This window comes from Lissotriton helveticus, chromosome 10, assembly GCF_964261635.1.
Source record: "Lissotriton helveticus chromosome 10, aLisHel1.1, whole genome shotgun sequence".
Classification (NCBI taxonomy): Eukaryota; Metazoa; Chordata; class Amphibia; order Caudata; family Salamandridae; genus Lissotriton; species Lissotriton helveticus.
In genome coordinates this window covers 128,959,201-128,974,780 of record NC_136071.1, presented here as the reverse complement: position 1 = coordinate 128,974,780, position 15,580 = coordinate 128,959,201, and the positions used below count along the sequence as shown (strand labels likewise).

The following is a 15,580-nucleotide window of genomic DNA, read 5'->3' as shown; positions in this document are numbered from 1 at the left end:
TCCAAAATAAATACTTTCTCTGCCTTTATTGATGGTTGTTGTAACAAAGCCCATTCCACGGCTTCCATACCATATTGATGGGGAATTGAAGTGTACAACGACTTCACGTCTATTGTGCACAAAAGCGTTTCACTGGTGATCTTGATTTCTTTCAATTTCAAAAGAAAATCGTTCGTGTCCTTTATATACGAAGGCCATTGTTGGACAAATGGCTGAAGGAATTTGACAATATATTGACCGAGTGGTTCAAAAAGGGTACCACAACCGGTCACAATAGGACGCATAGGTGGATCTCTTAAGTTCTTGTGCACCTTTGGGAGCATATAGAGACTTGGCCTCCTCGGGTGTTGAACAGCTAAAAATAGTTTGGTGCTGGCTGAAATGTATCCTAAGTCATGTGCCTGTGTTAGTATCTCTTGGAGGACATTTTGTAGATCTTCGATGGGATCTTTCTCAAGTTCAAAATAGGTTGAAGTGTCAGATACATGTTCGTCCACTTTTTGTTTGTACATGGTTCTATCCATCACAATAATGGCTCCTCCTTTGTCAGCTTTTTGAATTAGAATATTTTGATTGTCTTGAAGTCCTTTCAAAATACTCCTGTCGTATACTGATATGTTCTTCCTCTTTGATTTCTTCATATTAAGACTCTCCAAATCATTAATCACTGAGTTTTCAAAAGCGTCAAGAATTTTATGAGACACTGGTGCTTGAAACTTTGATTTGGGTCTAAATTCCAACATTTCAGGTTCCTCCTTGTCAATTTGAACTGGTACAACATTTGTGAAGAAATGCTTGAGTTTAAGAACTCGCATAAATCTATAAAAAGCAATCTCGCTCTCTAGTTTGTTGGTATCATATGTAGGAACAAATCCCGGTCCTTTGTTCAATACTCTCAATTCATCTTTACTCAGTGGTGTTTTAGAAATGTTCAAGACCAGATTTATCTCATGCTTCTTGTGCGTGCTCCTTCTACCTCCTCTCCTTGTTTTGGACCAGGTTTTTTTGCTGTTGTTTCCCTGGCGGTTGGCTTGAGTCCCCTCCCTGGGCTAAAAAAGGCTGGCTAGTTCCTGCTGTTCTTGAAGGATCAGAAAAAGTACGATCTGTGGGTGCTTGGGATTCAACAATTTGTGTGTGGGCAGCAGGCCTGTTAATGTTTAGGTCACTTTCAGAAACAAGACTTTCTTCTGAAGTTGTGGGTGCCTTTTTCTTGGGGTATGTTCTTCTTTGGGCATAAACCTCAGCCCAAGTATACACTTCGTTTAATTTATAGTCCAAAGTATCCCGTTTGAACTTACGTAGTTTGCCTTCTTGTAACTCTTTAGAATATTTGTCTAGTTTTGCATTTGTTTCATTTAAGGACCTTTCCCAATCGGCTTTATCCATCCGTGTCTCCAAATTGTGTTTGATTTCCTCAATCTCTTTAGTTAGTTCATGGATTGCTTTTGCCAATTCCTCAATTAATAAAGGAATCAAGTCCAGGGAGCATTTATTTACGGTGGAGTACCACTTCTCCATAAACTCCTTGTTGAGGCGAAATCTGTAGAGCATTGGTTTTATAGACATCCTTAGTCCTCGTGGAATCCTTTTCACCCTGTGATACTGCACCAAGGTTGATGCGTGTAATTTCTGGTTTACCTCACGTTTAGCCAGATACTCAAATTGTTTTAATTGTTGGATGATGGTGTTGCCTTGTACGTTGGAAGATCTGACATCTTGTATTAGTGAGTAGATATCATCCGCTTGTTCACTTGTATATGCTAGCGTATTAGCTCTGTTTTCTGTGATGCTTGATATTTGGTCAAATGACATGATTGGGTGCTCTCTCCGTGTAGACAATATCTCAAAATGTGTGAATGGGTTGAGAGGAGCACTCCTGGTTTTTAATGTGTTTTACAAACTCAGTTATTTACTGTGGCTTATTATTGTTTTATTTAAGCGTGCTACAGGGGTGGCACGTATGTCCTGACCGTGCCTAACTTAAATCCCTTATCTTAAGTGTATAAAACACTTAACCTCTGTGCACTGTTGCTGGTGCGGTTCTAACTAAGAGAACAACGCTTGCACTTATTAAAAAATTATTAACTTTTATAAAACATTTCAAAAAAACATCTTAGATATAATATCTTCGCAGGTTTCAAACAATGTTTTATGTATGAATGCAAACTAAACCATAAATTCAAACCTTATTGTTTTCATTCACAATAAATTCAATGCATTTTTAACATGTTTAACAGTGATCAAAAAATTAAATCGTGGACGACTTTTCTTTTGCCCAATGCATTTCAAGCTCTACGAGCTCTTCATCAGGGGCCTGTGAACTGAAAAGTGGGGTTCAATTAATCATTTTTAAATGCATAACATCACATCTATCACAAGATACAAGGCTTCAAAAGTTCTAATGGAGATTGTAAAAAGCAAACAACATGAAAGCGACCCAGTCACCTCACCACTGTGTGTAAAAAATAATAAATAAACTCACTCGTCCCGAATTCCAGAAATAACTTCAAACCTGAAAAAATGAATGAAAAAACATGCTAGACCCTAGTTCAAACAGTTTTGTTACTTAAACTCCTCTGGAAGACACCTTCTCAGTCTTCTTACCTTGAAGGAAGCTTGCTGTGCGATAAACCAATCCTCAAAGGACTGCCGACTTACTCACTCGCCTGTAAATGACAAGACCAGAATCTAACTGATTCTTAGACCACATCTCGATATCGTACTACCGCCTCATGTTTCACGAGCACCCGAGCGCTCACCTGTCTCTTGCCACAGCCTCTGATCAATAAACTCCGACTCGCGTACACCTCAAACTTCTCCGTTCGACAAACTTCTTGGTGCAGTATCAACAGCTCCTCCACTCCTTACAAACTTCGTTCCTCAAAACTAAAAACGGACTAACGAGGCCGTAACCACGGGCGCCATACTGGGAACTGAACTCTATGATCTGTAACTGAAACTGAAAACAGACTATGCTCTCAAGACCGCGAGGGCCATGTTGGAGTGTGCACTCGATTTAAAGCCTCTATATTCTAAAATCAAAAACGAAAATCAAAAACGAAAGTGTGAAATAAAAATGTGAATAAGCATAAAAAATAAATGAATAAAGATAATATTATCATGCTGTCGGCTGACTATAGATTTTGCAATTTACAACTCATTTTTTTTTTTTTTAAACTCTTTATTCATGACTGGTTCAGATATCACATTATGTATGACATTTTTAACATACTGTCAGTCTTTTCCGTTTTCTGAAACATAACATCGGCGCAGTGTTGCATACATAAATTCCAGCATTACATTGCGTAAAAATCCAATTATCAAATCAAAGTATTACTTGTTGCAGGTCAATAGAGTACTGTATCGCCCAACCGTTGCCCGTTCCCTCCCACCTCCCCCCACCCTGTTCCCGTCTTCTGGTCAGTCCCACACACCTTAACTAGAACACTCATCTATCAGTTATGTGGCTGCACAAATAGGCGTTTCAAATCATAGGCATGGTCACCGGGTTGTCTAGGCTATTCAGTCTCGCATATCGCCACTCCCCATAGCCGGTGTGTGTTCAACCACCCCCATCCCGGGGCAGTTCCAGGTTCTCCTCCTCTAGTTCCAGTAGCATGCGGTCCCAGTCTTGTGCTACAGGGTATTTCCGGTGGCCCCTCTCCTCCTCCCTGCGCAATTCCGCTGCCTCCGCCCTTCCCCATTTCAACACATCTGACCTCCACATCTCTATGCCCGGGGGTCTAAGAGACTTCCACCTCATAGTTAGAGTCCGGAGTGCCAACAAGAGAGCTAGGTCCGTAAATTGCAATTGTGCCCTACAGGCCTTGGGTCTCTTCCTATTACCTATCAGGCAGGGTAAGACGCCCTCCGGGACCTGTACCCCCGTCACATTGTGCAATGCGTGTCGGATAGTCACCCAGTATGAGTGTAATCTCGGGCACGCCCATAACATGTGGACTATGTCAGCGTCATCACCCTGGCACCTTGGGCAGCAGTGGGGGGTGGTGGGAAATATCCTGTGTAATCTTTGTGGAGTGAGGTAAGCCCTGTGCAGTACCATGGCCTGTATAAATTTGAATTTAGCATTTCTGGACACTCTCCGAGGATGTCCGAGGATGATCTTCCAGTCCCCATCCGTGATGTCCTCTCCTGTATCTGTGCTCCAGGCCTCTCTGAGTGGGGTGAGGGAACTAGCTGCGTGCTCTCTAATGCCCACATATAACCATTTCACTAAGTGTCCGCCTGACCCCATATAGTATAGGAGATGGACCAATTCGTGTTGTGCTGGTTTAGTGCGGTGTGCAGCCCAAGTGCGTCTTACATAGTGGGAGACCGTGGCATGAAGAAGATACAGCCGTTGCGGAGCTCCCGTGGATTGTGTAAAGGTGGCATGATCCAGCAATGTGTCGTCCCCGAAGAAGTCTCCAACCCTGTCCACCCCAGCATCTATCCAGGGTTGTAGTCTGTGTCTCGTCAGGGGTCCCTGTGGAGTCGGTAGGCCCAGGAGAGGGATGTTGTCTGCGTAGGGGGGGGTCCCCGCCGTGTATTTAAGCGCATTCCGCCAGCACTTCAAAGCCACGAGTAGTAAGGGGTGGCAATCCCTCGGGGTCTTGGCCGCAGGCAGCAAAAGGGAATGGAGATCACCGCGTGCCAGTTCCTGTGGCGTGAAAGCAATTTCATGTAGGTTTCTACCTGCCACCCACCTTGTCAACCACTGAAGCTGGCTAGCGTAGTAGTAGCCACGCAGGTCAGGCACTCCCAGGCCCCCCTGTCTGGTGGACAGTTGTAGTTTTTTTAGGCTTATCCGTCTCCTCCCCGAACCCCAAATCAGGGTGATCAATAACGAGTTCAGCATGGTAAATATGGGTTGCGGTAGGAGAATCGGCAGGTTCACAAAATAATACAAGATTCGGGGAAGCAGGACCATTTTCGAAATTGCCACCCGGCCCATGACGGACAGGGGCAGGGACGTCCAGAAGGTCACACTACTGCGGAGGCCAGTAATTGCTCTCCGTACATTACCCTCAATCTGGTCGTCGGAGTTCCGATAGACATTAATACCAAGGTACTTAAATGTGGTCGGGGCCACCTGGATCGCGTGCTCCCCAAACTGTATGTGAGTGAGCTGTTGTCCGTCGCGGAAAAAGAATCCCAGTGATTTCCCGGGATTAACTGCCAGGCCCGATATCTCTTCAAACCGTGCAAAGGTGTTTGCCAGGGGAGTGTGGTCCCCCTGCAAATCTCGCAGGAACAGCATTATGTCGTCGGCATAGATGGAGACCAGATTATGGGTGCCGCCAACCAGGATACCCGCCTCCGCCGCCCTAGTCCGGAGTGCAATAGCCAGGGGTTCTAGAGTAAGTACAAATAACAGCGGGGACAGCGGGCAGCCCTGCCGGGTGCCCCTATGTACTGCATAGCTGTCCGACGTGTGTCGGCCGGTGTGTGCCCGTGCCGTTGGGTTCGTGTATAGCAGACAAACCCATTTTATCAGGGCATCCGGGATTCCAAAGCGACGTAACACTTCAAACATGAAGTCCCAAGTCAGGGGCAATTTACAACTCATGAATGAATTTAAAACAGAATTACATTTTACAAGCATCAACTTTTCAGCAGAACCTAGAGTGAAAAACACGATAAATCCACTTTTTCATTCAATCCCCTCGGTTCCTGTGTATCAAGTCTTCTAATCCAGTGTATTTCTCTTTGGAGGAGGGATCTGGTAAGATCAACCCCCTCGTGAGTTTTTACTATCTCTAGGATGGAGAACCTGATCTGGGCTATGTTGTGGTTGTTCTCATGCCAATGTTTTGCTAAATTACTTTTGAAATTTTTGTTACGTATTGTGCTCTTGTGTTCTGAGATTCTAGTTTTCAGCTTTCTCTCCGTTTTTCCTGTGTAGATTTTTCCACAAGGACACATTATGTAATAGATTACGTTTTTTGAGTTGCAGTCTCCATCATAGTATAAAGACATTTCCTTTCCTGTTCGTGGATGATGTAATATTTTGCCTTCTAGTACATTAGAACAATGAACACAGTTTTGGCATTTTTTCATACCTCTGTAGGCCACATCTGTTTGTCTAGTGGGAGTCTTCAATAATTCTTTGAGATTTTTTGATCTTGTGTACGCAAAAATGGGCTTATTCGTGAAGATCCCCTTGAAGTCTGTTTCATTTTGCAAAAGTTCCCAATGTTTATTGATGATATTTTCCAGCTTATGTGATGAGGTAGAACATTTTGAGACAAAGACATGTCTTTCCAGTGTTTTCTTGGGTTTCTGCGTCAAGAGATTGTCTCTGCTGTATGCTTCAACCCTATTTCTTGCTTTCATTAGAATATCATATGGGTATCCTCTTTCCTTATATCTTTCATGTTGTACAGTTAAGTTGTGTTTCAAATCCTCTTCCTTAGAACAGATTCTTTTTATTCGCATGTACTGGGACACCGGTAGATTATTTTTTAGATTTTGTGGATGAAAGCTCTGGAAAGATAAAGAATTATTCACATCTGTTTGTTTTCTGAAGACTGTTGTTTTCATTTCCACATTTTTAATGTTGATCGTGACATCTAAAAATGAGAGTTCTTTGTCACTAATGATATGAGTAAATTCAATGTGTTCTGTGCAGCGATTTAATTTTCCAATTTCTAATTCTAGGTTCTCCCTCGTTCCAGACCACAAAACAAAAATATCATCTTTTTTATGTTTATTCAAATTTTTATTTCACACTTTCGTTTTTGATTTTCGTTTTTGATTTTAGAACATAGAGGCTTTAGATCGAGTGCACACTCCAACATGGCCCTCGCGGTCTTGAGAGCATAGTCTGTTTTCAGTTTCAGTTACAGATCATAGAGTTCAGTTCCCAGTATGGCGCCCGTGGTTACGGCCTCGTTAGTCCGTTTTTAGTTTTGAGGAACGAAGTTTGTAAGGAGTGGAGGAGCTGTTGATACTGCACCAAGAAGTTTGTCGAACGGAGAAGTTTGAGGTGTACGCGAGTCGGAGTTTATTGATCAGAGGCTGTGGCAAGAGACAGGTGAGCGCTCGGGTGCTCGTGAAACATGAGGCGGTAGTACGATATTGAGATGTGGTCTAAGAATCAGTTAGATTCTGGTCTTGTCATTTACAGGCGAGTGAGTAAGTCGGCAGTCCTTTGAGGAGTGGTTTATCGCACAGCAAGCTTCCTTTAAGGTAAGAAGGCTGAGAAGGTGTCTTCCAGAGGAGTTTAAGTAACGAAACTGTTTGAACTAGGGTCTAGCTTGTTTTTTCATTCATTTTTTCAGGTTTGAAGTTATTTCTGGAATTCGGGACGAGTGAGTTTATTTATTATTTTTTACACACAGTGATGAGGTGACTGGGTCGCTTTCATGTTGTTTGCTTTTTACAATCTCCATTAGAGCTTTTGAAGCCTTGTATCCTGTGATAGATGTGATGTTATACATTTAAAAATGATTAATTGAACCCCACTTTTCAGTTCACAGGCCCCTGATGAAGAGCTCGTAGAGCTTGAAATGCATTGGGCAAAAGAAAAGTCGTCCACGATTTAATGTTTTGATCACTGTTAAACATATTAAAAATGCATTGAATTTATTGTGAATGAAAACAATAATGTTTGGATTTATGGTTTAGTTCGCATTCATACATAAAACATTGTTTGAAACCTGCGAAGATATTATATCTAAGATGTTTTTTTGAAATGTTTTATAAAAGTGAATAATTTTTTAATAAGCGCAAGCGTTGTTCTCTTAGTGAGAACCGCACCAGCATCAGTGCACAGAGGTTAAGTGCTTTATACACTTAAGATAAGGGATGTCACCAATTGTTGCCAAACTGTTTATGTGCTTTGACTGAGTGTGCCCTGGGTTCCTGTTAACCGGGTACCCAGGGCCTACGTTCTTTCCCTGAACTGCATTGAATTGGCACTCTTTGGTCACATGTAAGTCCCTTGTATATGGTACCATAGGTAACAAGGGCACTGTGGCCAGCGAAGGCCTCTAAGGGCGGCAGCACTTTTTGTGCCACCCTTAGGGGCCCTGTACCTTTACACGCATACACTGCCCTTACAGGCTGCATGTTTTGTTGCAGAACAAGGGGAAGATTTAAAATGGCACACATCCCTGTACGCCATGCCTACAAGCCACTCCCTGGCATAGGTAAGCCTTCCCTCTAGCTGGGTGCACTATACCAGTGGTGAGGATACAGGTGCATGAGCCCTGTACTCCTACAGTGTCTAAGCCAATTCTTAGACATTGTAAGTGCAGTAATGCCATTAAGAGTATATGGTGCTGGGAGTTTGTCATTACAAACTCCAAAGCACCATAATGGCTTTACTGAAATCTGGGAAGTTTGGTATCAAACTTCTCAGCACATTAAACCCACTGGAGGGTTGTATAATAGGGGGTGTACCCACCCCAAGGAAAGGACCCGTTGGTCCCGGCCAGTACCTACCTGTAATGCCCCCAAATTTAGTATTTAGGGGCAACCCTGACCCTTGCCTCCTCAGAAAAGAACCAACAAGAAAAGAGAAGAAGAAGGACCAAAGAAGCTGTGCAGAACTAAGAAGAGGAGGACGCCCACAGACTTGGCGCTAGCCCTACTGGCCTGTCCCAACCTCGAACCTGCTCCCGCTAATTCCCAGCGTGTCCTGCACCCAGCAGCCCCCAAGAACCCAGAGGACCTGTCCTCCTTCCCAAACCAAGAACTTGTCTCCCGTGAGCACTGGATTTGCTCACCCACAGACTCTGGCTTCGGCAAAATCCGCAAGTCTGCACCACTCTACACACGACACCCAAGGTCCACGTTTAAGTGGCCCAACACCACGATGAGGTCTCCCCTGTGATCCTGACCTGAGATCTGGTGATATCCGACCTGCCTTGAATCTCCAAGCCACAACTGCAGCCCCTTTCTGAAGAATCCCCCTGACCGCGACCGGAGCCAGTAAGAAAACCCCGACGCCTAAAGACACTCCTGCACCCGACGTCCCACAGCCTTGGGTGTCCAAACGACAGTGTCCCAGCATCCCCAGGCATCCCAACTTACCTCTCCAACTGCTGGTCACCTCCAGAAGATCTTTGTCCCCGCCCCTGCAGTGTTTGTTGCAACAGGAGAATCCTCATTGAAATCAACAGGGCACCCAATGCCTAACCAACACCCTGCACGCAGCCGTGACTGTGCCCCTGAGGGTGCGCTTTGTGTGCTAAATTGGATCCCCCTTTGCCCTGAGCCTAACATCAGGAGCTTTGCTCCCAGAACCTTGTGGCCTGCTCGTGAGCACCAACCGGAGGCCCTCTATCCCCCATTGGATAACATTGGGCCTCAGCACTCTGCACCCAGCCACCCTCGTACTGCTGTGGGTGTTTTGAAAGTGCATCCTTGACCCTAGGGGAACCCTGGTGCTCACCCCAGAATACCAACTCCCACAACAAAGTACTTACCTGTAAACCAATAACTTCATTTCCTCCTATAGGATTGCATTGAAGGCTTTTCTTTAAAAAATTCTTCTAAGAGTGGAGTTGGTTTGTATGAAAACTTGAAAAATTGCAAATAAACAAAAATGTTATTACTTACCTTTTGTGTAGGAGATGTCCCAGTGTGATATCTAGGCACATCACACTGGCTAGCAAAAGTAACTTAAAAAGTAATCCAAGGAGTAACGTGCACAGTAATCTGTAAAGTACCTGAAAAGTATTTTCAAACTGTTGACTTGCCTGTAAATCAACCGACTGCATTTTAACCTGCATTCAAAGTATTATTTCACTAGAAATAAAATAACTAAATAATATTTTTATGCAAACTAAATTGGTCTGAGTTCAGTCTTTGAGTGTGTGACATCATTTCTTGCTTCAGTGTGTACAATAAATGCTTAACATTACCCTCTGATAAAGCCTTACTGCTCGCCCACACTACCACAAATAGAGAGTAAGATATTATCTCCTTTTGCCTCTGCCTACCTTTGGGGTTCCACCGGACTCTGTGCACACTGTGCCTTAGTTTGACATAGTATATACAGAGCCAGCTTCCTACACTTATTTCTGGAGTAAATACATTATTAAAACTGCTAAAGTATCTCTGAATGCATAGGCAGTGCATTAGCATTATATTTTTAGAATGATCTTCTATATATCTGTAATCCCTAGCACGAGGACACTGTAATAATTATAAGCAATTCAGTCATTGCATTTTTTTTCAAGTTGCAGACTTCATTGCATTAATTATAAATGATCAGCAGCAGTTATTTATTTAGCTCAGGCAAGTTGCACAGATTAAATTGAAATAGCTCAGCGCCAAGTTGATTTGCATAGGTTGTTCCCTGGAAGTTTAGGTGGAAGTCCCTGTGTGTCTAATATGGAGAGTTACTCAGGTGTTTGAGAGTAGCACAGATAAAATCAGATTATGGCCACTCCAGTGGGACTGCTTATGTTTAATTAAGATAGACATTTCAGTGCTAATGTGCAATGCTTGGTGATGGTCGACAATAGATTTGAGGAGGTTTTTCAGTGTAGAGGTTGTCTTGCTTTATGAGATTGTCTTGCAAGACTGCACCTAGGTTACAAATTCAACCCTCATGTATGCTACAAAGGAGCCCTAAACTCCAATCATCTTTGAATCCTAAAAACATCTCACCACCACCCACAAACTCCAATTCCTCATCATCTCTAAAAAAACCTTCACCACCACAATAGTCCATCCATCCCTTAATCCTAAAAAACTCTTTCAATGTCCGAAGTCCACCCATCCCTGTCCCCTAATAGCCCATCATCGCATCTAAACATCACCCATTCCTGAACTTTTACAGCTCTTACTGACCACAAACTTCAACTATTCCGGATCTCTAAAACCTCTCACCGCCCCTAAACTTCACCCATTCCTGAACCGTAAAGGCCCTTCACTGCTCCTAAACTCCACTCATCCATAAACCCTGAAAACCCATCAGCTCCGTGGATTAGTAAAGCCAGCCTTTACCTGTGCTTTAAAACAAATGTATGTATGAAAGAAGCTATGGAGAGATGAGGGGCACTTTTTCCTGGGTGGTAGTGAGGGATTGGGGTGGGGTAAGGGGGGGGGCGACAAAAAAGATTGTCGCACTATGCCCTACTAGTCCTAAAGCCAGCTCTGCATGAGGTGAGCAGCTGCAAACAACAATGAAGGAAGGGGCTAGTAGCAACTTTGAGCTGGAGGGTGGAGATATACTGAAACTAAAAGAATAAAAGTAGCTCCAAAAGCATGAGCAGTGGAAGGACACAGGGCAAAGAAGCAGTACTTGGGCTATGCGCCAGGGGAGGGACAAATACATGAAGAGGAAGTGAAACCAGCACATGCTGGCCAAAGAGAAAAGCAAGGAAATGAGAGTGACAATAAAGACAAACAAGGGTAAGAAATGGGTACAGTCTAAGTCCCCAGTTAGTAAACTTAGTGTCTTGCAAATGACAGTGAATGTGCTGTCTCACCATGGTGCAAGGGTGCCTGCGTTTACGGGGATGATTGCATTTGTGCAGGAAGGGACACCTTCCTGCACATAAACAATCACAAGTGGTGTTTTCTTCTTTCTATGTGTACTGCAGAATGCAGCACGCATAGAAAAAGGAAAAAATGAGGGGAAATTTAAAAAAAATTCCTTGTTGCGCCATCCTATACTTCTACTGGGGAGGCGTAGAATTCTGACATATGTCCAGGTTTATGATTTGTTGTATATCTGGAAATGCGGCAGAATCCATGGGTGTTGCATGGAAACACCCACAGCAACATCCATCCATGGCACGCCCCTTTCACACAAAGTGATGCGTGATAAGGGTTCGTATTACAGGGCCTCAAAAAGCCACTGTGGCTTTACATGACCGTGTAAATATGGGGCAACACACTGCGCTGTGATGCGTCACAAAAAGTGAAGCACCAGGGACTTAAGGGGCTTGTAAATATGCCCCAAGTTTTTTTGTCCACCTGTATTTGTGTGCATGTGTTTGGGGAGCCTGTATGTGTCTCTGAGTAAGCGAGTAAATGCAAAACACAAGACAAGCATTACAGCTTTGAGAGTGTTAAACAACAATAAAATACAGAAACTGACAGAAAAAGACACACAACCTTAAAGGCACTGATGCAAATCATACATACCAACACACACATATATGTCTACACACAGATGCTTAGATATACACTGATACAAACAAGCACACACACATTTACAGAGACGTACAAAGCCAATCACACAGAAAAAACACACACACAGATAACATTCAGACAGCCACGTGCAGACACTTATATACAAACATCCACACAAACACTCACACATACAGATACATGCATAAAGATGGAGACATGCAAACAAACATGTGGTTAGTTTGTAAATAAAATAAGTACCAGGGCTCTCGTCAAGAGGCAGCTTCCACCAGTCCATTTCTCCTGTTTGCGCTGCCTAACGCATACCCAACTACTAACCATTAAACCATACAAGTGGGGAGAGGATGTGGCATAATGACTAAAGCTGCCGACTTCTGAGCTGGGGAACCACGTTCAAGTCTCATTGTCGGCTCCACACAGGGCCGGACTGGCAGTTTGGAAGGCTGCTGAGCTGGGGGTGATTACGTTCATGGAGACCTGCGTGTGCTAAATGAAATTCGTTTTGCTTTAATTATTTCAAAGCACACACACGTCTCCATGAAAGAAATCAGCCCACACCGTATTGAAATCAGCCCCCAGCTCGGCAGCATTCCAAACTGCCCGGTAGTCAGTCCGGCTCTGGCTCCACATCCTGTGATTCTGGACGAATCACTTTATCTCCCTCTGCCTACCAAAAAATGAATGTGTGCTCAAGCACCGGTGTTGATGATTATGGGATGTATGACGTTACAACGCATGCTTTTACCACGCATGCCGTTACAACGCATTTCTTACAACGCAAAGCTTTACAACGCATAGCGCTTTGGGGTGCTGGATAGTGAATAATTTAATTTACTATTCCAACTCCAGTCCCCGTGGACACTAGGGAAGGTGTTGGATAGTAAATTAAATCTATTCCCTATCCTAGAGCGCCCCCCCCAGCGCAATGCGTTGTAATGGTTTTCGTTGTAAAACCTGCGTTGTAACAGCACTGCGTTGTAAAAGTTTTGTTGCAAAGGATGTTTCCCATGATTACGGGGCCGATTAGGATTGCGGTGAATCCGCATCCTCCGGGCCGGCGGTGGCTTCCGATGCGGATTCACCGCCTTGGTGAGGGAAAACACCAACTGCCACATTACGATGGCGTTGGGATCAGCGGCGGATGGCAAGTCCGTCCGCCCCTGATCCGCGGTTGGTATACGCAAATATGGTGGCGGTGTCTGAAAGACCCCGCCAGCCATATTACGATGCAGGCGGAGACATGCTTTTCCACGGCGGCTTTTCTGCCGTGGAAAAGCATGTGGTCTTTTGCTTTTGGGGGCCCGTTGCGAGCCCCCAGGGTGTTGGGGGATGGGGGGTGCACATGGGGGGTACCTATGGTACCCCCCTGCATTTGCATGCACAATGCGGCAGGCACTGCGCGGTGCCTGCCGCTTTGTGCATGCAAATGCACAGCATGCATATTTGACTTTGCGGCGGTTGCTGCTTAAAGCAGCACACGCCGCAATGTCAAATATACGGGATGTGACTGCCAGGGTGGCGGTCACATCCTAATTCCAACGGAGGGACCGCCGCTGCCCCTGCGGACAGTCCCTCCACCTCGGGGGTGGCGGACGGACACAGGTCCATCCGCCGTCCTAATAGGCCTAAGTGCAGGTGCTGAGCAACGGAAACCGCAGGCTCAAAGTAAGCACTGACAACCCATACACACAATAAAAAAAACACATTCAAGTAAGGCATGGCATGGCAATCAGTAAAGACAGGAAGGCATGGTTTCTCATGTCTATGTTCATGTCTAAAATCCTCTCCTGCTTTCAGAGTGTGCCTTTCCAACGTCCTCCCCATCAAGTTTTCCAGGCCCATGCCTGACCAGATGCTCCAGTCCAGGTTATTTGCCTTCAAATCTGGGACTTGTAGTCTTGTTTAGTCCATTAGGAGACTAGGAATACAAGTCCCAGAATACAAAGAAAAAAGCTTGGACTGGAGTAGCTCATCACGCATGGAGCTATGCAACGAGCAAGGTAACATTTCATTAAGCCGACAGCAGTGCTGCAGCCAAATCTAAGAACAGAACAGCACCATGCATGACCTACATTAAGGTACATGTCCATGCACTATTTATTAAAAAGGCCTGTGTTTTACATTTTGTGAATCATTCTCCTGTTCGCTTCATTTCAATGACTGCATTTGAACTGAGGTCGGGGACCTATGTGAGTTCTCACTGCTACCTCAACTAGATTAGACTGCATTTAAATACAGGTAATCCACTCAAGTCAGTATTGGTCATTTCATAGCTATAAAAGTTATCTGCACTCCATTTCCTAGAAACCTGTCCCTGATGAAACACTTTTACAGCTTCTTTTTGTGACACATGCCATGTATCTATTTTCCAAGCAGGCCGCCTTTTTTTGCAACAGTATTATCCTGTTTTTGAACAGTATATGATAGCAATAAAGCACAATTAAACAGGTGCATGCAATAATGCGGAACTGGACGGTGAAAGGAGGCGGTCTGCTAACACAAACACTCTTATGGAGTGCTGCAACTAACAGAATAAAGTATCCCCAAAAGGCCAAGCAGTAGAAGGACAGGGGTAAAGAAGCAGTACTTGTGCCATGCTCCAGTGGAAGGAAAAACGGTATGTAACCTTTACAACGAAACTTTTACAACGACCTACCATTACAACGCAACTTTTACCACGCAAACTATTACAACGCATTGCTCTGGGTGGGCGCTGTAGGATAGGGAATAGGTTAATTTACTATCCAATAACCTTCCCTACTATCCACGGGGACTCAAGTTGGAATAGTAAATTAAACTATTCACTATCCAGCACCTCAAAGCGCTATGCGTTGTAATGGTATGCGTGGTAAAAACCGCGTTGTTAAGGTAGGCGTTGTAAAAGTATGCGTTGTAAAGTCATACATCCAGGAAAAAGACACAGAGAAAGTGAAGCAGACACGCACTCACCAACGATAAGCAATAAAACAATGGTGATGATGGTCTCGACCAATGGTAAATAAATGGTCGGTCTCTTAGCCACCTGCAAGTAGACAAAATGTCTAGCAAGAAATAGCAGATGTGCTGTCTCAGGAGAGACCTAAGAACAAGAGAGCAACCAGACTGATGTGTTGAGGATCATGTGATGATCTAAAGCATGAGGCAGAATTTTTACATTCAGTTCTTACTTTGTATCTCTGGATATTTCATCATTAGGAGAAGAGCCCATCGAAGAGTTGTAGAAGTTGTTTCTGTGCCTCCTCCAAATAGGTCCAGTGTGCAATGCTCTAGATTTTTATCATGAAAATGAGTGCTGGAGTTTTTCGACTCCTGAAAAAGGTGCAATGCTTAAACAGTCAAGAAAGCAATCACCCAATGGATTTCTGTATCATATAAACAGATGCACCAACCAAGTCAAAGGAAAGCAAAACATTGATCAAATTCGATAAATATGCAAATCCAAACAGAGAATGTATTCATTCAATTG

The 15,580-nt window shown here is 44.1% G+C and overlaps 1 protein-coding gene across 1 annotated transcript in view; it reads right to left on the bottom strand.

The window, feature by feature from the left end:
* The window catches only part of LOC144785087 (cytochrome P450 2K1-like), a 104,764-nt gene that overhangs the window by 22,259 nt on the left and 66,925 nt on the right, over positions 1 to 15,580 (bottom strand). Inside the window, exon 6 of the mRNA XM_078664191.1 lies at positions 15,282 to 15,423. Coding sequence (XP_078520317.1) covers positions 15,282 to 15,423 — 142 coding nt within the window. The remainder of the gene's footprint in view (positions 1 to 15,281; positions 15,424 to 15,580) is intronic.